Source organism: Heterodontus francisci, chromosome 1 (genome assembly GCF_036365525.1).
Source record: "Heterodontus francisci isolate sHetFra1 chromosome 1, sHetFra1.hap1, whole genome shotgun sequence".
In the NCBI taxonomy this organism is placed as follows: Eukaryota; Metazoa; Chordata; class Chondrichthyes; order Heterodontiformes; family Heterodontidae; genus Heterodontus; species Heterodontus francisci.
The window spans coordinates 179,329,640-179,354,443 of record NC_090371.1 but is presented as its reverse complement, the minus strand read 5'-3'; the positions used below and the strand labels follow the sequence as shown (position 1 = coordinate 179,354,443).

Genomic DNA, 24,804 nt, shown 5'->3' with positions numbered 1-24,804 from the left:
GATTTTCAGAAGGCAGGCAGGCTGTAAGGAATACTGGAAGACGACCAGTGGTGGCAGCCTCAGCAAGTGGGGGTGGGGGGAGAGAGAGTAGGAGATTCTCAAGACTGATGCTGCGAAGACTTGAACCGGTTTGGAAAGTTGAGGTTTGCAGAAAAGTAAAAGGCTAACAGGATCACCGGAGATTACCTTATTCACTGAAGTCCAGGTCAAGAGTGCTTGGAAGAAGTAAGCAAAGAGGACATTGATTTTGAAAAAGGTTTGGGACATCCAACCCATTGCAACTGGGAGGAGTTTGGGACTTTCAACTGCAAAGATATCACCATTAGGGGGACTGTGTAACATATGTGTGCTGTGAGGTTTTCAAGTGTTTAATAAGTGAAGAAAACTTCTCCGCCATTTGGGGTATTAGTTACTCACAAAGTACTATTTTGTTGATGGGATTTAGATTAGATTAGATTAGAGATACAGCACTGAAACAGGCCCTTCGGCCCACCGAGTCTGTGCCGACCATCAACCACCCATTTATACTAATCCTACACTAATCCCATATTCCTACCAAATATCCCCACCTGTCCCTATATTTCCCTACCACCTACCTATACTACTGACAATTTTATAATGGTCAATTTACCTACCAACCTGCAAGTCTTTTGGCTTGTGGGAGGAAACCGGAGCACCCGGAGAAAACCCACGCAGACACAGGGAGAACTTGCAAACTCCACACAAGCAGTACCCAGAATCGAACCCGGGTCCCTGGAGCTGTGAGGCTGCAGTGCTAACCACTGCGCCACTGTGCCGCCCTGAGTTTAGTTGTTAGAATAAAAATCTTAAAACATGAAATCTTGTATAATCCATTAAGTTGGTCTGGAGAGTTCATATCTCATGTTTTAATGTTAACGGTCTCACTGAGGTTGTAACACTGTATACTGATTTACTTTGATTAAAGTGGAATATTATTATAACTTAAATATTTTGAATGTAAATTTCACTGTGTATTGCAGTCCTTTGATTTGAGAATGGAGAAGGAAGTTACAAAAAAAGTTGAGTTGGCGAAACCTTTATTTTTCTCCTGGTGCTAGCAGTCTATTGAAGATCTGCTATTGCTGGTCCTAAAGCTGGAAGAAAATAGTTCAGCTGATCCAAGTGGCAAATCCATCGGCAAGCAGCTCTCACTGCGCTAGTACAAATCCACATCCACTTAGCTTTAAGATAATGCTGATTCAGTTGATTAGTTAAGTACCAGTTAATTAGTGTTGTCTTCACCTTGAATTATTAAATTTGATGCCTTTGGTTTGACCTCATACAATATTAGGAAGTATACTGATTGTTCCTACCACAATGTGTTGCTCATTGAAGTAGCTGTTCCGTGTATGAACTCAGGTGTAGTTTTCAGACAGGAAATGACATTTTTTTTTCTTTCTCTAAGGTAAACCAGAACAGAGGAGAACATCCATAGAGAACGAGATTGAGCCACGTTCTGTTCAACAGACCCCAGTTAAGGAAGACTTGTTTGGCTGTGTTCCATTTGTTTCTGAAACAGGTTAGTCTGATGCTTCCAAAAACGATACAATGTATATCATCATGGACTCTTGAACTTGGGTAAAATTTCTAAGAAAACAAAACAATGGTTGTTAATCACATGGAAAATTACAGAACTTCTCTCACCCCTGAAGGCAATGGAGTGAAAATTCTGCTGAATTAATCCAAGATTACAATCTATATTTCCCTAATTTAGTCAGTCTCTGCATACTTGGTTAGAATTTAGTTTTATCCACTGGGCAGTGGAACATTATCTAGGACATTGCCTCAGAAATTCCTACCTTTTGAACTGCTGTTTTGCTTCAATACCATCTTGTGTACATAAGGGGGCATTCTAAACTTCACGCGTTTCCTCCATTGGTTGTTGGCATCAAGATGGCTGTTTTCTATACACAACAGCAAGCTTCATTATCTGCAGTATTGATATTTCAGTGCTTCAGAATAGTGCAAGTTTTGGAAAATACGAATCTTGATATTTTAAGCAGATTTCAAGAGTTCAGTACAATCTTAACGGAGTGTCCTGTGAAATTCTGAGTACAGAAATTACTGTTGATATGATGTTAGCTGATGTGTGTTATTTTTTACTTCTCTGTCAGTCCAACAGAGCCTCTGTTGGTATTTATTTCTTATTACTTATCCTTCTATGTCATTCTCAATCTCTGTGCAGCATTTGCTAATTAACCACCAGACCCTTGACTGGAAAGACATTTGCATAGTAACTGCCAGTACTTGGAAAGCACAAAGGGGCCACTCCCTGCTCCAATTTAATCTACAATGGACTTTTGATTACCAGACGTTGAAGGTGGAGAGGCTAGCATTCCCGGTTAGCTGCTACGATGGCCGAATACACAAACACATGTGTTTTTTTAAAATTTGAATTTGTCACAGAGAATTTGAACTCAGAAAGCTGTTTGCTTCTGGACTGGAAAAGATCTCTCTCCTGTCTGCTCCCGTCTCTTTCTCACGGAACTGAGGGCCCATTGAAGACACATGAACCCCAAGAAAGAAAAGTCTCCTACAGTGAACAAGGTTTAAGAAGAATACTGGGCCCCAACGAAAAGCAGAAATTACCTACAAAAGGACTACAGTGAGCTCGAAGTACAGTAACAAGAAACTCTTCTGATATTGCCTCAAATCTCTCCACTATTTTTCTTCTCTTTTCTGTCTCTATTTGCATGTGCGTATCGCGTATGCATGCTAGCGTGGGGCGAGGCGTGTATCTGTAGGCGTTAACCAAATTAGAGTTTTAAGTTTTAACAAATTTCACTTTTCTTCTTTAAACCTAAGAGAGCCTGTTTATGCTCATTTCTTTGCCTTATAATTGGAAAGTGGTGAACAAGGATTCACCAAGGGGGAGCTTAAATCAGTGTGTTAAAACAAAACCCTGTTACAACAAGACCAGGTGAAGGCTGAAAGAGACCCCTAGGCACCTTTCTCACCTAGTCGTAACAATGCCATCCCCCTGCATTGCATTTTCACACACATCTAGCTCCATACAATTTCCCTTGAATGGTTGCATGCCACTAATATAAACTGAACTTCTTGTATGAGACCTCAGGCACCAGCAATAACTTTTATTTTGGAAGGAACTTAAGCTGAAGCTTTCTCAAGGTTGCAGTTCACTCCTCCTACTTGGTCCCACATCTGTCATTGGTGTGAGACAACATTGCAATTTACCAGTGTTGCTTAAGGTCCAAATGATTTTAGAGTTTGCATTGCCTTGGGGGGGAAAAGTCTTTCATTAAACATCCTATTGCAGGCTCTTGGACAGTCTTTCATGTACAATCAAGTACAAAAAATATTCAGTGTAGGCTGAAGTGTTTCTTCTTTTAGAAAGAGTTAAATTGATAAAGGATTGCGTTCTTGCATTACCTTGTAAATTATCCAAATAACCACCAATATTACTACAGCACAGATCTCTGCAGCAGTTGGGAGTGGTACCCATTCCACCATGGGCACCCTGTATAGTAGGCAGGACAAAAATCTAGAAGATTTTGCTTTGCAGAGGAGCATGGTTGAGAATTTCAGGGCTGCCAAGCTAATTTCCTACAACTGCTGTTTGAAGAAATGGCCATTTGGAATTTGAAATCGCGCTGGAGAGTTTCCAAAAGCGTCAAAAAACTTGAAAGCATTCTGGTATGGTTCCTAAAACTGCAGCTTACTTCTGGGTCAGTGATCTCATGGGAAAACTATCTTTTAATGCTAGTTGATATTTTACCCATAATTTCAAGATATCTAAATTGAATACAGGATGGGAAAAATAAACCTCCAGCTGCTATATTGCGCCCGCCCCCACTTTGCTGCTCAACCAATAACCAATACTGGTGCTGGTGGAAATTCAAGCAGGGACACAAATTCTCATTTCAAAGTTAAGTGGGACAATATCATTCTTGGGTAAAAGAGCTGGCAAAGGAAAGCCGTGCTTCTTTATTGCCTTACACAAAAATTATTCTTACTTTTTATGTCATCAAGAATAGAGATGGAGTGATCAGACATGAGATGTCATTTCATCTTTTGGTCAATCTATTTGAATACATTGCTTTGCTTTGATTCAATTTTCTGTTGAAGATTGACATGATTTTTTTAATGAAATAAGCTTTACAGCCAATTTTAATAAATTTTTGTACAAGTGTTGATTGCTTCCTAATCTTGTTCTGAGAGAAAATGAGCGTAAGAGAAGGCTTTCATTTCCTTTCATTGTCTTTTGAAATTGCACTGTTAAGTAGCTGCTGCCTCTCCATCTTCAAAGTAGAATGGTAGAACAGACTGAGGGGAACCCACCCAGTATGGTAATCCTCATTAAACAAACATGTGGCAAACAGCTTTGGATTGACAGTGACAGTATGTTTCTAATTCAAATATAACTCCAAGTGACTTGCTCAAATATTCCTGCTGATAATTCAGCAGAAGGCTTGTAATTACAAGTTACAAGACATTCATCAGTTTTAATCCGAAGCCTAGGAAGAGAACATCAAAAAAACTTGTTTTTTAAAAGATTTGGATCACCATTCATGATTAAAGATGTTTTCATGTCCCACTATTTGGAGATGAATAATTGTTTTTTAAAAATTGTACATGATTGAAATTTGTACTTTGTGCATTTGAAAAATGTTAAAATATATATTTATTTTACAATGATTTATTCAGATTTACATTTTCAAAATGTTATCAAATGGATTAAATAGTTTGTGCCAGTTCATGTTTAGGTGAAGATAATTTGATGCATGTTTGAAAAATAATGCTTCAGGACCTATATTTTTTCAAAATCATTTTATTGGCAGCTTGCTGGGCATGGGTTGTTGTCAAAAGGTGTGTGTATGTGTTTTAGTTTGTTAGGGAGAGGGTCTGTATATGGATTTTAACATTAAAAACAAAAAGCTTACATATATTAACAGTAAAAAAAGTTTCAATGTTTTAAATGGTAGATGAATACAATTTATAACTATATGATCTTTTGTCTTATTACAAAAGATCTTGTATCTGTAGGAATATAATATTGAAGTGAGCCTCTAAAATTGTTTGCTCTGTACTAATCGCATAACATTGTGGACTAATCAGACTGCTGGGAAAATAAACTTCAGACCATTTTCCAAAGTTTCAGAACCCTTTGAAGAATTTCTCCTCGTTTCAGTCCTAAAGGCACTTTACAATCAATGGATTACTTTTTAAGTGTAGTCACTGTTATGGAGACAACTCAGTAGCCAGTTTGTGTATAGGAAGCTTCGACAAATAACAATGGAGATGAATAACCACTTAATCTACTCTTTTTTTTTTAGTGGTACTTGCTACTTTTCAGATAATGCTGTGGGATCTTTTATGTCCATCTGAGCAGGAAAATGGGACTTTGGTTTAATGTTTCATCTGAAAAATGGAACATTGTAATATTCCTTCAGTATTGCAGTAAAGTTTCAACTGAGATTATATACACAGATCCTGGAATCGGACTTGAACCCACAACTTTTTGATTTAAGGTGAGAATATGGTCATCGGAGTCAAGGTGGCAGGAGACCTACATAACTCACCATAAACCTCTTGACCACTGTTTCGAGACTATTCTCCATTGATAGTGATTCCAGTCTGTGGAGCTATGGAATTTCAGCAGCAGCTGTTTGCCTCTGCAATTCAAACGTGGTAGGCACCAAACCCTGGATACAAGAGCCTGTTCACGTACCATGCCCTGGGTAAAACTTTCTGCCAGCTGTCTCAGAATTTTCCATAATCATCAATATTAAGCGACCATCTTGGCTCAGTGGGTAGCACACTTGCCTCATGATTTAGAAGGTTGTTGGTTCAAGTTTCATTCCAGAGACTTGAACATATAACCTAGGCTGATACTCCAGTGCTGTACTGACGGAGTGCTGCAATGTTGGAGGTGCTGTCTTTCAGATGAGATGTTATGCCCACTCAGGAAGGTGTAAAAGAACCCATGGCACTATTGGAAAATGATATGGGAGTTCTCCTCTGTGTCCTGGCCAATATTTATTACTCAACCAACGTCACTAAGAAAAATTGTCTGGTCATTGTTTCATTGCTGTTTGTGGAACTTGGTTGTGTACAAATTGGCTGCCATGCTTCCCATATGTGACTACACTTCAGAAGTACTTCTGTTGGCTGCAGTCATGAAAGGCACAATATAAATGCAGGTTCTTTTTGTCTCCATTACAACATATTTCGAAATTGCTGTCATCAACCTGTATCCCAAAAATGTCTTGTTGATCGACATGAAGACCCAGATGAACCAAAAACTCTATTTTTTGTCAGCAAAACCAGACATTCTCTGTTCCTGCCGATGTAGTGCTTCTGGCTTTAAGCCTATCTATCTTCCCAGCTGCCATCTTGGATCTAGCCCAGAGGTATATAACTTCGGCATGTTGGTAACTGGTGAGCTTAAGGTTCCTCCCCAGTATCTATCATTAAGACCACTTCCCTTCACCCTGACGTCACTTCCCTCTGTCAAGACCTTTGCTGCGGAAGCTGAAGTCCACGCTTCTATTTATTGTCACGTGTTTGGATTTCTTTAGTGCTTCTTCCCATTGGCTTTCCTGTTCCTACCATTCATAAGTCATCCAGTCTGCTGCAACCCACGTCCTTACTTGCACCGAGGGTCGCATTCCCATCATTTCTGTCTTCGCCAAGCTCCAGGGGCTTTGTGTTCCACAGAAGCCATTTTATGATTTTCATTTCTGCCATCAAATCTCTTCGCTACCTTGCCCTTTTCCTATCTTTATGATCTCCTCCAACCCAGAGCATAAGATAAATGTAGCTGATGGGAAGAAGTGTAGATACTGTAGTCTGAATGTGGAAACCACAATGAGCTTGGAGGGGACTAGCTGCTAATTTGGAACAGGTTTGGAGAATGGTGATTGTCCCCTGTAACCAAATGATTAGCAGGGACCAATCTGATGCAGTCATATTGAAGATTTAATTATCATATAGTTCACGTGGACCAATCAAAAAGGTAGGATATGCCAGACAACAGACACGTTCTAATTTGTGTAACTTGAGCGAAGGCGGTTTTTACTCAATGTATTTAGTCGTTACAATTCTAAAGTAAAATTATGTATAAGAACACATGATAACTCATTTATAAATAAAGAAAATGTCTTGGTCAATGTTGGCAAATATTAGGATTGTTTATTGTGATGTGTTTTTGTCTTTACAAATGAGCCTTAATTGGTTAATATCCTTTTTTAATCTCTTGAGGAAACTTGGGAAGCAGAGTTTGTATATCCTGTTGTAAAATTCTATGATTTCCTTTACCAAGAAAATAATATAATTCTACCCAGTTTTTATTTGAATTAGTTTCACACTCCATATAGGAGACTGGCTGAGCTATCTTGTTACCACTGTAATAAAAACAGAAAATTCTGCAAATACTCAACAGGTCAGGCAGCATCTGTGCAAAGAGAAACAAGAGTTAATGTTTCAGGTCTGATGAAAGTTCATCGACCTGAAACGTTAACTCTGTTTCTGTCTCCGTCTCCACACATGCTGTCTGACCTGCTGAGTATTTCCAGAATTTTCTATTTTTACTTCAGATTTCCAGCATCTGCAGTATTTTGCCTTTTGTTACAGCTATAGTTTTGTTTGTGTTTAATTGCTATTGCTTTCTCGAATGACATTCTAGTCTTTGTGATTTTTAAAAATTTGTCTAATGCCAGACTTACTGAGTAAGTGAGATTCGATCATTTCATTATAATATAAAAGCAAAATACTGCAGATGCTGGAAATACTCAGCAGGTCTGGTAGCATCTGTGGAGAGAGAAGCAGAGTTAACGTTTCAGGTCAGTGACCATCAGAACTGGCAAATATTAGAAATGTAATAGGTTTTAAGCAAGTAAAGCAGGGGTGGGGCAAGAGGTGTTGATGAGACAAGGTCACAGAGGTCTTTCCAGCATTTTTTGTTTCAATCATTTCATTGTTCGCTTCCCACCCCCACTGAAAAGAAAACTACTCTCCAAACTCAGATTTGTGTTCAAGTACCAGCTTGAAAAATTAAACATATTTGCCATAAGATCGACCTTCAGCAGTTTGTCCATAGATACTGCACGTCAAATGTAATCTTGTTAAATGTTTTTAGATGTTTGTGATGCGGTGCTTATTAAGCTGAGTGCATTTAGTACTGAGGAATGAAATGTTTACATTTGGAGCACTCAGTGTTGAGCATTCCCAGAGTATAGCATGACTAGAGGGAGGGGAAAAGCCTTCTACCCTGCCTCGACAGTAACCCTCACTACATTCTTAGAAGTATGAGCACGATTCCTCAATTGGGGCCAATTTTGCCCACTAGGAACTGGATTTAAAAACTGCCAAACTCATTTTGGATAAGATCCTTACAGCTTGCAGTCAGAAGAGGAATTTATTCCTTTTGTTCTGAGCTGGATTTGAACTCAGATCCCATAGATAGGAACACACTTTATAACCAGTGATCGTGATGCTTTCAGTTTATTTTTCCTAAATCTAAGTGTTTTTGTTTTCCCTTAGGATCAAATGGGAAAAGTGAAGAAAATGCAACAATTTCAAATATCATTTCAGAGAGTGTACTTAAAGCTGAAAAACTGGGACATCCTGTCCTTCAACTAAGTGGCCAGTGCAAAGGAGGAAGAAAAAATGACTCAAATTTAATCACGCAGCAGCACCATAAGAAAAATGGACAAGACTCAGACAGTGATTTTGAGTCTGATCCACCTACTCCTCAAAGCAGTGAGGAGGAGGAACAAGAGGAGGAGGAGTTCCACAGTGAGCAAGGCGAATTCAATGATGTAGAAGCAGAACATTTTGGGCAGAGACCTCTGCTAATGGACTCTGATGAAGATGAGGAAGAAAAGCACAGCTCTGATTCAGACTATGAACAGAATAAGGAGATGTATCCCGTAACAGAACCTGGTTTAGAGTACAATGCTGATGCTGAAAGTATTGCAAGTGCAGAGTCAGCAACAGCACTCATCACCCCTCCAGATTCACCTTGTGTCAAAGGGAGCAAAACATTTCAAGAAGTAGATGTATTTGGTGCTGTGCCATTTGTTGGGTTACATCAGCATGCACAACCCAGCAAGAGAATGGACAATAACGATAGCTTTCAAAAGGCACCTTTCAAATCAGTCACCCTTAAGGAGCAGGAAGAGTTTGATGTATTTAGTAATGCACCTTTTACTAAGAAATTACCTCATACAGTTCAATATGGTGACGGTACTCTCACACAAACACCACCCATTTCACCTAATGATGTGGATATGTTTGGTTCTACTCCATTCCAGCCACTTCAAACTGTACAGTACAGAAAGGAAAGCAAAGAGGATGTGTTTGGACATGTTCCTTTTGAAGAGATTACAGCCAGTCAGCAGCACAAGATGAAGCAGCGCAGTTTACAGAAACTTTCATCTCGACAACGGCGAACCAAACAGGAGTCTTCTGGTGGAAATGGCAAGCGCCATCATGGCACACCAACAACTACAAGAAAACCTTCCAAACCTATCTATAGAACTCCAGAGCGGGTACGCAGGCACAAAAAAGTAGGGAGGCGTGATTCACAAAGTAGCAATGAACTCCTTAATATATCTGACTCTAAGGAGAACATTGGCATGGCGCTTGCTGATGGAAAGGAGAAATGTCACTTGTTGCCGGCTGATGAAAGCCTGCTTGATCCATTTGGTGCTAAACCATTCCATCCACAAGAGCTTCTAAGAAACACTCAGTATCAAGGTCTAAGTGATTACCGAGGAGATCACAATCCAGTTGTCAACAGATCCAGACCAGGATCTGTACCTGGGGCATTTCACACTGGAGAGGGACTAAAAACTGATGATTTTGGTGCAGTGCCCTTTACTGAACTAGTATTACATAGTGTTACACAGCAACATGGTGACTTTGATCCATTTGGTGCTGCACCATTTCCTTCCAAACAGTAAAATAATTAGTCTTCCAGTAGACTCCATCTCTACTTTGTTCAAAGCTCAATTTCCACCACAAGGCCTTATGAGCAGGGCTTCTTCCTCATACTACGCAATACCTCTGAGCCATCGTAGAGGGGAAAATCCCAGCTGACACACTCTCCTTAAAAAAAAAAACTTTTCTCTGTGGAAATAGACTGTGTATAATCCACTTCATAATTTTGCATTTTACAGAATTTATAACTTTCTGCAACAAGTCCTGATTTTATTAACTTGGAAAATTATAATGAAAATGATTGTCAAAACAATGTGAGCTTGCAGAACTAAAAACATGTGTTAACATTTGAGATCAGCATTAGAAAGGGATTTAATGTCTTCAAACTGTGGAACTAGACTTGATCATGTAAATTATGTATTTTGCTTTTTCTGAGGTGGAAGATAGCGGAATGAATTCCTTTGTAGAATGTGCCCATAATCCTCAGACTAGCACAGTGTCACACCATGTATTTTGCTGTTGGTCAAGTGATAATATGCAGCCACAGCTAAGAAGCCAACACTTTTACATGCTTAAAGCTGGAGTTGAAATGCCCCTGTATTATTTGTGATATAATGGTGTTTTAATGCTTCTGTTCAGCCAGGCTGCTTTTATGTGAATGGAAATCAAACATCCAGCACATAGTCTATTTTTATTGCTGCGATACAGTTAAAGTGCACTTTTCAGACTTAGACTTGAAAGTGAGCAAGTCTTTTTGTATTAATAGTTTAATTATAATTTGTTAAACCTGTCATTTTATATTGATTACAATCTTAGTGGTTTTCTCTCCACTGTTTAACACATAGGGAAGTTCATATTTACTATTTTCTTTGCAAACTGTTAAATGTTCATTTAACAATACAATTGGAGGGATTGGTTTCCCAAAGTCCCTTTGTTTATATTCATTTGATACCTGCTTTCCAATGAAGCAATAAATTCCACTTGAAGTTAGTTATAATGGATTGAATAATTCACTCTTATCAAGGAAAGCAGGGAAGCTTTATTTCATTCAAGGCATTGCTACATCAAGTTAAATTCACATTTTCAGTTCCTGTAGTGATTGTGAAAATCAAGTAACTAGATGGCAAAAATAAAGGTGAAATTCAACTTAGTGCGCAAAATGAGCACTTACGGATTGGTCACTCGTTAGACACCCTTCCTGCTGTGTAAAACAGGTGTCTGATTGCTATTGCCTGTTTTACACCCCCATGATGAATTTCCCTCCAGTGTTTCCATTAGGAATAAAGTAAAAGTATTGATGTGTCTCCTAGCATGGGAGAATACTTGATCATCTAGAGAAGCCAACTGACAATTACATGTAAAAATCCACAATATTTCTCTGAAAAGCATATAAAAAAAGTAATGGTCACATTTCTAACGTAGCAGTTTTTTGGTGGTTATTGAATAACCATGTTGCAAAGATAGAACTACTTTTTAAACTGATTTCCAGAAGTTAGTATATATCACACATACTAAACACATGCCAAACACAGCCTTTCTTGGCTATATAAACGGTGTCTTCATAGAGAGATACAGCACTGAAACAGGCCCTTTGGCCCACCGAGTCTGTGCTGACCAACAACCACCCATTTACACTAATCCCATATTCCCTACCACCTACCTACACTAGGGGCAATTTACCTATCAACCTGCAAGTCTTTGGCTGTGGGAGGAAACCCATGCGGTCACAGGGAGAACTTGCAAACTCTGCACAGACAGTACCCAGAAGAGAACCCGGGTCACTGGAGCTAGCCACTGCGCCATCCCAATACTGGCAATTAAGATGCAAACAGAGTATCCATCGTACACAAGTTACTGGAAGAGAACTCTCATTTATTGTATACCGCTAAGTTATCATTCAAAAACAGAATCACCAAGATAACTGTCCCTTAGCAGTTTGGCATCCCACAGCAGCCATAAAACTCTCCCACTTCTTAAGAGTCTGTGCAACCCGCATTGTCACAGCTCAGATGTTCATGGCTATTTAGTTTCCTGTTAAAGAATGGGTTATCCAGGTCTCTTTCCCCACAATATTTCTAGTCACTGACCACCCCTATTCATTCAATTCCATCTGCCCTTGCAGATAATTCTACTGTAGAATCATCAACAGCTTTCAGATCATAGACACTTCCATTCCTGCCATGCAATAGCTGAAATGGTGCAGCTTGATCGCCTTCAGATTTTGGTTGTGCTGCAAGAGCATTCATTTCTTCAAATACTATTTCTTTGTATTGCAAGCCTAGTCAACAGTTAAGGGGAGTGAAATTTAACTGAGGGCACAAAATGGATAGATCAGCTGCATATTATACATCTGGCTCTATTTTCCTTTCCCTTTGTCAAAAGGAAAATTGGGTGAAGTTTCATATTTTAGTCTCCACCCTTAATCTTTAAATCCTAACTGTTGAAATTGAGAGTGTCATTGTATTGCTTTTTAGATTACTTCTTTCGCCTAACCTTCCTCGCACGATCCTACATGCTTTAAAAAAATTAGCTTGTGTTGCTTAATTATTTCAGATTTTCTTGGTTTTCTATTTTTACGTCTTGGTATTCTGCATATGGCCTTTCGTTAGATTGGTCAAAAAATCTCAAAGCTGTTTTGCTTCATAGCTACCTCCCAAAATAATTTTCACCATCTAGTATGTAATTAATTCTGCAGATATTGAAAGAATTGAGATGCAAATTTGAGTGACAATTCCATTAGTATTGGAAAATTTTTTATTTAGGATACCAGCCATTAAGTCACAGGAGAAATAATGAACACAGCTCCAAATAATTTGTCATACTGAACCCACATCAACTCTCTTCCCTGCTTCTCTTTAATCCACCCCCTCCCCCAAACAAAAACAAACATACAATTTCAGGATTTGCACAACTTGAGCATCTAAATCACATGACTAGCTTGCCTTTTAAGGGCAAGTACTAACGAGTTTTAAAAAAAAATGTTATTCAACTCTAACAGCACTGGTTCTACTGGTAGATCAGAAATTTCCTATGCACAAAACACTTATTTAAAAAAAAAACTTATACATTGCACTTAGCCCTCCACTAGTTTGACATCCAAGGGTAAACTTTAGAACTTAATACCCCATTGTGTGAAGCTCAGACAGGAGCACAGATTTGTAAAATTTACCCTTTAATCAGCAATGATGATCTCAGCAGTAATTGCTCCATCCTTATACCATGGTATTTGAAGAATTATATCATATTTCACATACCAATGGTGATTTTGTACAGAGGAAAACAGAAGTATTTTCCCCCTTGAGACTTCTCCACTAGAATCTTTTGTCCATCAGTTATGCTTGGGTTTGTTTTAATACCCCACCTAGCCAGTTCACTGAAACTGTGCAAGGTAGCTGCCCACTTAATCTCTTTACCTGTACATGAACAGGAATGGTGGAATTAAGTCTTTCTCCCTCCTAGATAGCAATAATAATTCTACTACGTATAGGCCAATTGTGTCCGAAGGGACCAAATCAGCCAAATGGTCAACCTGACCAGTCTTTCTCACTAAGAGTAAAAGCTTACAGTAATACTCTATCTATAATTTGGAAACAATTTGATCACTTCCTATGCCAAAATCATGCCAGTAACATTCACAACAGTAATCTGTACAACTTGATCAAACAGTAGAATCTTCTAGTAATGAATATTCATTCCTTGCTATTTATTGCTAAATGTAGGTAGATTATCAATCATTTTAGATGTGGCAGTTCTTAAGATTAAATGCCACATGTTCTAATTCTGTCTAAATATAGATCTGCAGAATTCTGTCAATTCTCTCTGGAAAGCAGCTTCAAATGTGCATTAATAAAAAAAGTGGTGGTATAATTCTTAATGAGATCACTTACGTGGACAGGGGTGAGGCAGTCTTGACACTTGGGCTTCCAACCCAGGGGTTAATAAAAGTGCAGTACAGCAGAAAGTCGAGGTTAAAACCATCAATGCAATTTAGCTACCTGGCAAATGAAGGTCTGCATATACATACTTGCTCTATTGTCACTCAACAAGCAATTGACAATTTAGCTCCATAGTACTTCATGGGCTCTTGATTGAGACCAGTCCCTGACACTTAAAGTCTGTGTATGCTGATTTTTCAGCTGTTATAATTTAACAGTATGGGAACACGCACATTAGTTGAAGAATGACTACTATACCCTAGTTCTTTATACAAATTGCACTGATGTCTTACAAAAAGCTACTGGAAAATCTCTGCAGTGTATGATTAGACAGGTCTGGAAGCTAACTGTTCTCTTTTTCCAACAAAAATGTTACTTTTTTATAAAAAAGCCTGTACATGTACAGATCAATAAACATGAATTAACAGTCAAATTTTAACACTCCCTCCTTCCCCTGCCTGTAGCCTCGCTCAGTGTACTACTACAGATTCTTAACAGGCACTTTTAAGCAAATTGTTCACCTAATCATAAGACACTGATATAGTTATGCGTTCATTAGTTCAGAACAGGGCTGGTTGTGTCTGTATTGTGTGATGTAGACTCCAGTTTGGTGCCACCAATAAAACATCAGTACAACAAGGACATGCCAGCACTGATGACTTGAACCGAGGTAGTTGAGCTGTCCTGCAAAAGATACAGAAATGTTAGCAAGTCATGGTTTTTTCCCCCCCGAAGAATGTTACTGTAACACTGTCATTTTATAACCAGCAACACTAGAACAAAGCACTTGGATGTTGAAGTGTTCAATTATAAAAATGAAAAGTTAGAAATAACCATTTTTATATGTACAATGTTCTTGTAAAGGTCTTAAAAGCTAATATACATCCTTGAGAAAGTAACTCCTATCACTGGGCCAACTATTTAAGCTTTAGTTTGCAGATCTACTCTCCATATTCAAAGTGGAAGGTCCTGGTGGTAGCCTCTTAATATACTTGTACCAAGTTCTCCCCACTGTGCTGTCTTGCTGTTTTTAGGATCAATAATTACTGCCATATTTCATATTACTAGACCCACGTGAGGCAAAAACTTTGAATATTACACTATCTGGACTAAATGTTTATAGATTTGCTTATAGAATATCATACCATGACAAATCACTTGTCTTGAGGCTGGCTATGTAACTAACTTTAATATTGTGATTGTCCAAAGATCATAAATTTTAGCCTCTGCATGCTCACCTGGAAAATATCTTTCAGGAATTTTTGTGAAATAGAGAAGGAAAGCCACTACACCCATCAAATACATCACAAATACACGTGGAACAAATGCCTGGGAAGATAAAGTAATTGAATTATGACAAAACTGCACAAAGGATTAGGATTAAACTTAAAAACAAGATCAATAGGAAAAGATTTGAATATAAATTTCTGCTATGCGCCACTATTCATTCCTTATATACCACTTCATTTTAGCCTTTGATTACCCACTCAGGTTAATTTTTGTACAATACTGGATTTCTACACTGCAACCATTTATATAGCCTCTGAGAAAAACATTGAGGCTCTTCATGTACCAGTAATCAGGAAAAAAAAAAGCAGATAATAGGAAGGTTGATGAGAATTTAATAAAGGGGCTGAAAAGGTGGAGAGGCAGAGGGATTTTAGCAAGGGAATTCTAGAGTATGGAGACTAAATGTTAGTATGGGAATGGGTGGGAGAGGAAAAGACACCAGTATCAGAGGGGTGCAAGGGGCTTTAGTCCTCTATGTCAATTTTTCAGCAGCTGGAGAGGATAATACTGGGTGACATCAGCTAAAGGGACTGTCTAATTTTTTTTCTGTCTAATATTGATTGCTACTGATGGAGCACCTCTCGGTACCTCCTTTTCATTATATACATATTTTACCTTTGGTGACATTGAACAGAAGCATAAGACTAACATGGACCAATGTCTTCACAACTTGCATTTTCAAGATAAAATTCTCCATTCCTACATTTATCTGTCTCCTTCCGTCAACTCATTCAGAATGCCAATCCACGTCCTCATGCATACCTTCCCCCTGTCGTTCTCCAGTCAATTAAAATAAAGTCCTCACTTTTTAATCCCTCCAGTTTCTTGCCAGCCCACCTCAGGTGATATCCAACCATATGTCCTGGCCCACATAGTCTCTGTCCAATTAGACTTGAGCTTATTTCCATACCTGCTAGGTTCAGTTGTTAGCTGCATGTTCAGCCACTATGCCCTTGCTCTGCAGAATTTTGTTCCCAAACACAACAAAAACCTGATGGTATATGTGCACAAATTAATGAAGGTGACAGGGCAGAAAAATGTTTAAAAAGGCATACAGGATCCTGGGCTTTATAAATAGGGATATGGAGTACAAAAGTAAGGCTCGGCCTGAACTAGTGTTCAATTCTTCCACACTTTGGGAAGGAAGTGAAGGCTTTAGAGTGCAGAAAAGGTTTATGAGGGAGTTCAGTTACATGGACAGATTGAAGGAACAGATTGCTCTCCTTAGAGAAGGTTGGGAGGAGATTTGATACAGATGTTCAAAATCACGAGGGGTACAGACAGAGTGGATAGAAACTGTTCTCACTGGCGAAAGGGTTGAGAACCAGAGGACAGCCATTTAAGGTGACTGATTCTTTTGCCAACGAACCAATGATGAAATGTAAGCATTTTTATGCAACGAGTGGTTCGGATCTGGAATGTACTGCCTGAGAGTGTGGTGGAGGAAGTTTCAGTCGTGGCTTTCAAAAAGGAACTGGATAAGCACCTGAAGAGAAAATTTGCAGGGCTATGGGGAAAGGGCAGGGGTGTGAGACTCAGTTGCCCTTGTAGAGAGCCAGCACAGACATGATGGGCCAAATGGCAGCCTCCTGTGCTGTAACCATTCTATGATTCTATACTGCCTTCCTACCTCCCCTTCTGCTTTCAAGAGCTCATTGAATACTGTATTCTTCAACCATGCCTTTCCTCACCACCCATTTAATTCCTCTTTTGTTTTCTATACAGCACTCAACATGCAGACTGAGAGCAGCCTGATACACACAAGAGTTGATGTTGCCAAGAAGTTTTAAAGTAACAATGCATGCCCTGCCAAGTGTCGTGGAATTTTGTGGTTTGCAAGAAATGCCCCAGAATAACTCATTTGCTGATTCCCTTCCAATGGGGAAATGCTCATGTTACACCAGACCCTTCTCGGAAGTACAGCCACAGCTAGAATCTTAGAGGGGAATAGTGACTCTGAACACATTATGCTGTGGTTTGTTGCATCTTAAGCATACAACTGCACCAACTACTTAAAATATTAAGCATTCTGTTTATAACTACCTCCAAAGTTTAAAAACTCCAAGCCAAACTAATTTGTGCAAAATATCTACAGCCAAAGGTCAGACTTAACCCTTCTATGGAATAAATTATGCAACAATACATTAAGTTTGAAGAAAGTTGTTAATGCACTTTAGGCATTATGTAAGTATTCGCTTGCTTCCTGAATTGATGCTATAATTGTCCCTTGTCAACATACTGTTTTGTTTGCTCGAAACTTATCAACTGTACAAGTATTAGATTCTGTACAGTTTAAACTCATTTTGTCTCACTCACCTGAACTATTGGTACGTTCATCCCTCCATTCTGCCAAATCCAGTGAATTGTCGGGATAAACCCATACAGAGACATGCAGCAAAAGATGAGTGCACGCAGGTTGTACCACTGCTGAGTGAGGTAATACGGATGTATTTGTGCAAAGAATACTGCCAGTATCATAGCAAGCACCATTACTAAGTACACCTGTCGCCAATACTAAGCACAAAAAAAACAAAATTAAGTCTTCTACAAATTACTGAACTATTACAAATGGTTTCAGAGTTAGAAACCACCATACATCACAAATAAATTGAAACTTTTTTTAAAAAACTAGTTATTGAGCATAGAGCTAAATTTCTTTGAGTGATCAGATACAGTTGTCTGATTTGGATCATTTATATTTAAAAATATAATTTGCTATGGGATGCTGTCCCCCTTCCCCAATCACGGCACATTTGAAAGAGGAAAGCTTCTTCTGTTATCAAGCAATACATTTCTAAATGCGACCACGTGATTTTGCATAGATATGGCATGAATTTCAACTAGGGCTTAATCATTTGGTTAGTATAGAGAAATGTCAAACATATTACTGTTCATTGTGTGAAGACAACTCATACAAAGTTCAAACATAGCAGAAAAACTCACCTCACTACAGTAAAAGGCATAGAACACTGCAGGGACATAGCAGCCCAAAATCCCAATGGCAATACCAGCGTAATCAAGAGCCATCCAGCAACGATTTGCTTTCTCAGAGCGATGGCAGCAGAACAGGTGATATCCCACTGAACACAGCATGCAAACCTACAAACCAAATATTCACAAAGCAAGGGGAGAAAAATACTATGTTGCAAAAAACTGCACATTACAATGCCTAGGACCTGTTTGCAAAATGATTTCAATGGCTATTCAGTTTACAGTTTATAAACATCTCAAAATTACATTGCATAGATATAATGAATAAGCAAGCAACTTCTGTCATAAGCATGGCATACACATGTGGATAGCAAGCACTATCCACATCTTGCCAATTCAAAACCAGGCAATTACCCATTTCTCTGTCATTCATCACTTGAAGGAATGGTAGTTAAGTGGGAAATAGCAAAGATTTCCAGAAGCATTTAAGAGGCAAAAGGATAAACGAGTGGGACGCTTGGACATGAGGAGGGCCAACTTATACTTGAGAATGAGGGAACTTTTTGCAGAGGTCTGAAGTTTTTCAGCAGTATCAAACAATGCAATTGAAAGCAAAGTTCCTGCCGAGCTATTAACAACATAATGGATTGCTTTGCTTCTTTGGATCCGATGCTAATTCCCATAATTGGTAAACATTGGGAAGGAAGCAGTGAGCACAGCTGCCAGAGGCATTTGCACCATCTTTGAATTTCGAGGCATCAATGATCAGTCAGGAAACAACTCTAGCACAGCCACCCAGTGGCATACCAGCAGTCTTGAGCAGTCTCTGGCACTCAACACTATCAAAGTTCTGAAAATGTACATAACTCCTGTAAAGCAAGGATTAGAAAGTTCAACGTCATCTTTGCCCAGACAATTTGGCTCAGGCCATCTCTAACTTCTAATCCAACTCAGCCTTGGTCAATGTTCAGAGCCATGCTCCGGCCCTATTTGTATCTAGGTTTATAGGTTCTACTTGGTAATCGAGGAATCTCAAACAAACATCATGGACTATTCCACATGTTTTCTGTCAGACAAAGATACACATCCTCATCATAAGTGTTAAGAACTCTATTCCCATCAGAAAAGCCCAGGCTCATTGAGTTTTCTTAATCTCTTTCCTCCTCACTGCTTCACTATGCCTTTCTACCTATTGGGTGACCAGCTTCTATAATGCATCTCGCAGAAGCCTTTCTTCCAACACATATTGCACAGCACAGATGAGCTGGTCCTGTAGCTCATCAAGCCTCTGCTCAAGCAAAACAACTTTTATTAGGTATGCCACACACATCACTCGTCCAGCTCCAAATCATGCCATTTCAATGCTACTATTGACTTAACACAAACTAATTTCCGTTCACAAAGATTTATTTTTAAAAAGACTGAATTCGTCCCAGAAAAGTGTTGAGCTCAAATATAACCAACTGCAATTTTATTATACTGATAACACAATGTATGCTGTAACAGCAGCTAAAAGGTTTTAAGCCTTGATTTTCTGATTGGCATTAAGCAAACTTCAATGTTAATTCAATAAAAGCAAAATACTGCAGATGCTGGAAATACTCCGCAGGTCAGGTAGCAGCTGTGGAGAGAGAAGCAGAGTTAATATTTCAGGTCTGTGACCTTTCATCAGAACTGGCAACAGTTAGAAAAGAATTAGGTTTTACGCCAGTGAAGTGTGGGGGGACTGGGGGGAGAAATTGTCTATTTCCCACACTTCCCTTCCCTTCCTTGACTTCTCTGGGGATAGGCTGTCTACTAATATTCACGATAAGCCCACCGACTCCCACGGCTACCTTGACTAGACTTCCTCACACCGTTTCCTGTAAGGACTCCATCCTATTCTCCCAGTTTCTCCGTCTCCGACGCATCTGTTCTGATGATGCAACCTTCCATGACAGCGCTTCTGGCATATCTTCCTTTTTCCTCAACCGAGGATTTCCCCCTACTGTGGTTGACAGGGCCCTCAACAGTGTCCGACCAATTTCTCACACTTCTGCCCTCAACCCTTCCCCTCCCAGAACCATGACAGGGTTCCCCTTGTCCTCACTTTCCACCCCACCAGCCTCCACATTCAAAGAATCATCCTCCAACACTTCCACACACATCTTCCCTTCCCCTCCCGTCAGCATTCCAAAGGGATTGTTCCCTCCGCATCACCCTGGTCCACTCCTCCATCAGCCCCAACACCTCGTCCCCTTCCCATGAAATCACAGGAGGTGATATACCTGCCCTTTTACCTCCTCTCTCCTCACCAACCAAGGCCCCAAACATTCCCTCCAGGTGTACTTGTACTTCCTTCAATATAGTCTACTGTATCCACGGCTCACAATGTGGTTGCCTCTATATTGGGGAGACCAAACGCAGGCTGGGTGACCGCGTTCCGCAACACCTCTGTTCAGTCCGAAAGCATGACCCTGAGCTTCCAGTCGCTTGCTATTTCAACACCTCCCTGCCTGCTTTCATGCCAATATTTCTGTCTTTGGCCTGCTCCAGTGTTCCAGTGAATATCAACGCAAGCTCAAAGAGCAGCACCCGATCTTTTGATTAGGCACTCTACAGCCTTGAAGACTGAACATCGAGTTCAGTAACTTCATAGCATGGCTGGCCTTTTTTTAATATTTGAATATTTTTTATTTTATTTTTCAACCATGTGCCTGCTTTTCATGTAGACAGAGCTGCTCATTATTCCACTATTAACACACTCTCTGGACTAATGCTTTGTCTTTCACAAGCATAAACACACTTTTTGCCTTCATCCCAGGACAGCTTTGTTATTATTTAATCTCTCCTCCCCTTTTGTTCTTTTTCCCACCATCCGCACCCACCCACCCCCTTCACTTGCTTAAAGCCTAATTCTTTTCTAACCTTTGCCAGTTCTGATGAAAGGTCACAGGCCTGAAACATTAACTCTGCTTCTCTCTCCACAGATGCTGCCTGACCTGCTGAGTATTTCCAGCACCTTCTGTTTTTATTCCAATGTTAATTCGCCTATTTTAAATGAAATCACTATTAGTATTAAAAAAGCCAATCAGAAAATCTAGATTCTAATCCTTAGCACATTGGAGGATCAATTCTTTTCACCACTGTGTATTCTACTAGTCTCTATATAACCTCTGCCTTACTGTTGTTCATGATCAACACCAGTTTCTCTCACTATTTCTGCAATTTGGGATAAAGTTAGAGTTCATTTTGCTTAACAGTGAAAATATTCTATATTCAATTATTGAATATATAAAAGTTACTTAAAGTATGCATAAACTCTACCTCCATTTGCTTAACACTAACTCTACCCCAGCCCACAAAGATAGCAAGACAGAACAGGAGAGAAGCCAACAGCATAGCGAGGCTGAAGCCTGCTACCAAAAGGACCAATTTTGAGAAATATCAATAAATAAACCAAGCACAGTAAATTTTGAATTCTTCCAGTGCTGCCAATACATTTGAGAACTGGAATGTCTGTGTTGAGGATGGATCAACAGCATCAGAAGCTACCTGGATTAGGTGCAGAGTAGGCTCCACTAATCTGTTCCATGTGCCAATCTGTAGTAAAAGAATGGTGACATGGCCCTTTAAGAGAGGTACGTCAAATCACAATTTTGAGTGACTGGAGTATCGACCACTCATGAAAGAAAAAGAAACATGTAATCCAATGATATCTGCAACAATATATTTCTTGAATGTACAAACGTGTCTAAACCACTTGCCTGGAAGCAGAAGAGACAGATGGAATATATAACATAATCATCCCTGGAGGCATTTGCTTCAGGAAGTACAATGGTCATGTCATAAATGCCAAGACTGAAGAACAGGAAAAATCCAAGTAGGTGACTCCAGATATTCACCGTCTCATTCGAAAGAATGAAAAGACTATATAGAGAGAAGTATTAAATTATTTCAATGCAAAAATACAAGAGCAACTCATTTCCTAGACCTTCCTTTTGAGCTACATAATATATTGAACATGGTAACATTATGTACCACATTTATCATTTCATGAAATTACAAAAAACGTGTTCATGATTTGCACCAGATCTTTAACACTTCCAAGTTAGTTACCAAAAAAAGCTTGTGATTTTGCTTTAAAATATGAAGTACACTTAGCTCCTACTAGATAACTTTAGTATGCTTAGTAACTGTACAAAGAATGTTCTGAAGTAACTTGTAATATCTCATAACCAGGTCTCTTTCTTCCCTCCCAACACTATTTGTTATTGTATGAAAAAGAGACATTTTTAATTCTAGTAATACATTTATAAACAAAACAAAAAAAAAAGTTGATATGAAGGGGGATTTTGCTTGTTGAATTTATAACCCACCTTTTCAAGCACAATTTTGAAGGTAAATATGCTCTATATCCATCCGTAATGTAAGGATTATCCTTAAGAAAGGATGGAATTTGTTCATAAGTGTATAGACGAATGCCTCGTGGTACAAGAATAGGCCAATTGTGGTAGTTTCCTAGTTCAATGTAGTGGGCATTTTTAAGCAACTTCTGAGGCATGATGCTGGAACACAAGACAGGATTTAATCACAAATGGTGAATGTATATCAAATAGATTGTAAGGCCAATTTAACCAAAGGCTCTAAATAATAACATACAATAACATACAGTTTGACCGGTTTAATATAATTAATGAGAATTACAAGTATCCATAATATATTAGGATATTCTGAAGCACTGGTTTTGCACATCTTGGTTAACATTCAATAACACTTTCTCCTTGTGATTTTTTTTCTTTATTTAACATCGACACTGAAAACACGTTACAAGATGATGCTGGAACCTCTCTGATATAATATCGAATTTCTATTTTCTCATGATATAAACTAACGGTATTTCCCACTTTAAGCTGATAAAAATTAGTTCAACAAACTAAAAGCCAGCTCAATCATGTGACTACAAAAACGGCTTTTAAATTACCCATAATAAATAATGTAATGTTTGTGTTTAATGAAGCGCCAGCAGCCTCACAGGGAGAGAGTTGTGGACCACAGAGACATTCAGGGACCGGAGGAGGAGAAACAGCTTCTTCCCCGAACACGCAGCACAACTGGCAAGGAGACATCGCCTTCAACCCAGTAAAAACTGACCAGTTAACTAACTAACTAACTAAATAACCAGGGCCCGTCACCCGCCTGTTGTGCAACTTTCACCTCGTGCTTTACGGCAACATCTTCGGTGGGGGAGGGGCCCCGGGGTTTCCTCTCTCCGCCCGCCGCTCGCGCTCTCTCCGCCCGGCGGCCCTGAACCGGATGCGGTCGCGACAGAGACTTCCGGCTCAACGGAAACCCCAGGATCCGAATTAAAGTGATCCGAGGGTTCAGGGAGTAACCCCAGCATCCGGATTAAAATGACCCTGGGGCGGGGGCTGAATCCAGCATCCGGATTAAAATGACCCTGGGGCGGGGGCTGACTCCAGGATCCGGATTAAAATGACCCTGGGGCGGGGGCTGAATCCAGCATCCGGATTAAAATGACCCTGGGGCGGGGGCTGAATCCAGGATCCGGATTAAAATGTTCTGGGGCGGGGGCTGAATCCAGGATCCGGATTAAAATGTTCTGGGGCGGGGGCTGAATCCAGGATCCGGTTTAAAATGACCCTGGGGCGGGGGCTGAATCCAGCATCCGGATTAAAATGGCCCTGGGGCGGGGGCTGAATCCAGGATCCGGATTAAAATGTTCTGGGGCGGGGGCTGAATCCAGGATCCGGTTTAAAATGACCCTGGGGCGGGGGCTGAATCCAGCATCCGGATTAAAATGTTCTGGGGCGGGGGCTGAATCCAGGATCCGGATTAAAATGTTCTGGGGCGGGGGCTGAATCCAGGATCCGGATTAAAATGTTCTGGGGCGGGGGCTGAATCCAGCATCCGGATTAAAATGACCCTGGGGCGGGGGCTGAATCCAGGATCCGGATTAAAATGTTCTGGGGCGGGGGCTGAATCCAGGATCCGGTTTAAAAAGACCCTGGGGCGGGGGCTGAATCCAGCATCCGGATTAAAATGACCCTGGGGCGGGGGCTGAATCCAGGATCCGGATTAAAATGTTCTGGGGCGGGGGCTGAATCCAGGATCCGGTTTAAAATGACCCTGGGGCGGGGGCTGAATCCAGCATCCGGATTAAAATGACCCTGGGGCGGGGGCTGAATCCAGGATCCGGATTAAAATGTTCTGGGGCGGGGGCTGAATCCAGGATCCGGTTTAAAATGACCCTGGGGCGGGGGCTGAATCCAGCATCCAGATTAAAATGACCCTGGGGCGGGGGCTGAATCCAGCATCTGTATTAAAATGACCCTGGGGCGGGGGCTGAATCCAGGATCCGGATTAAAATGTTCTGGGGCGGGGGCTGAATCCAGGATCCGGTTTAAAATGACCCTGGGGCGGGGGCTGAATCCAGGATCCGGATTAAAATGACCCTGGGGCGGGGGCTGAATCTGGGATCCGGATTAAAATGACCCTGGGGCGGGGGCTGAATCCGGGATCTGGTTTAAAATGACCCTGGGGCGGGGCTGAATCCAGGATCCGGTTTAAAATGACCCTGGGGCGGGGGCTGAATCCAGCATCCGGTTGAAAATGACCCTGGGGCGGGGGCTGAATCCAGGATCCGGATTAAAATGACCCTGGGGCGGGGGCTGACTCCAGGATCCGCATTAAAATGACCCTGGGGCGGGGGCTGAATCCAGGA

General features: G+C 40.3%; 2 protein-coding genes across 10 annotated transcripts in view; one reads left to right on the top strand and one right to left on the bottom strand.

The window, feature by feature from the left end:
- bmp2k (BMP2 inducible kinase) overlaps positions 1-10,914 on the top strand; it is a 181,983-nt gene extending 171,069 nt beyond the window's left edge. For all 6 annotated transcript variants that reach the window (XM_068038981.1, XM_068038971.1, XM_068038968.1 and 3 more), the window contains 2 exons: positions 1,427-1,540; positions 8,524-10,914. In XM_068038981.1, coding sequence (XP_067895082.1) covers positions 1,427-1,540; positions 8,524-9,947 — 1,538 coding nt within the window. In that variant the 3' untranslated portion in view covers positions 9,948-10,914. The remainder of the gene's footprint in view (positions 1-1,426; positions 1,541-8,523) is intronic.
- On the bottom strand, positions 1,072-23,419 carry paqr3a (progestin and adipoQ receptor family member IIIa). 4 transcript variants are annotated; one of them, XM_068039032.1, is made up of 8 exons: positions 23,277-23,419; positions 22,439-22,627; positions 21,827-21,989; positions 18,093-18,248; positions 17,466-17,663; positions 15,098-15,188; positions 14,381-14,543; positions 1,072-1,608 (listed from the first exon to the last, which is right to left on the bottom strand). In XM_068039032.1, the coding sequence occupies exons 2-7, from the start codon at positions 22,621-22,623 to the stop codon at positions 14,404-14,406; spliced, it is 933 nt and encodes a 310-aa protein (XP_067895133.1). In that variant the 5' UTR covers positions 22,624-22,627; positions 23,277-23,419; the 3' UTR covers positions 1,072-1,608; positions 14,381-14,403. The 4 variants fall into 4 exon arrangements, with proteins under 4 accessions (XP_067895133.1, XP_067895123.1, XP_067895142.1 ...); XM_068039022.1 differs by lacking the exon at positions 1,072-1,608 and having other exon boundaries at positions 10,941-14,543; positions 23,277-23,418; XM_068039041.1 differs by lacking the exons at positions 1,072-1,608; positions 22,439-22,627 and having other exon boundaries at positions 10,941-14,543; positions 23,277-23,417.
- Positions 23,420-24,804: the final 1,385 nt, after the last annotated feature.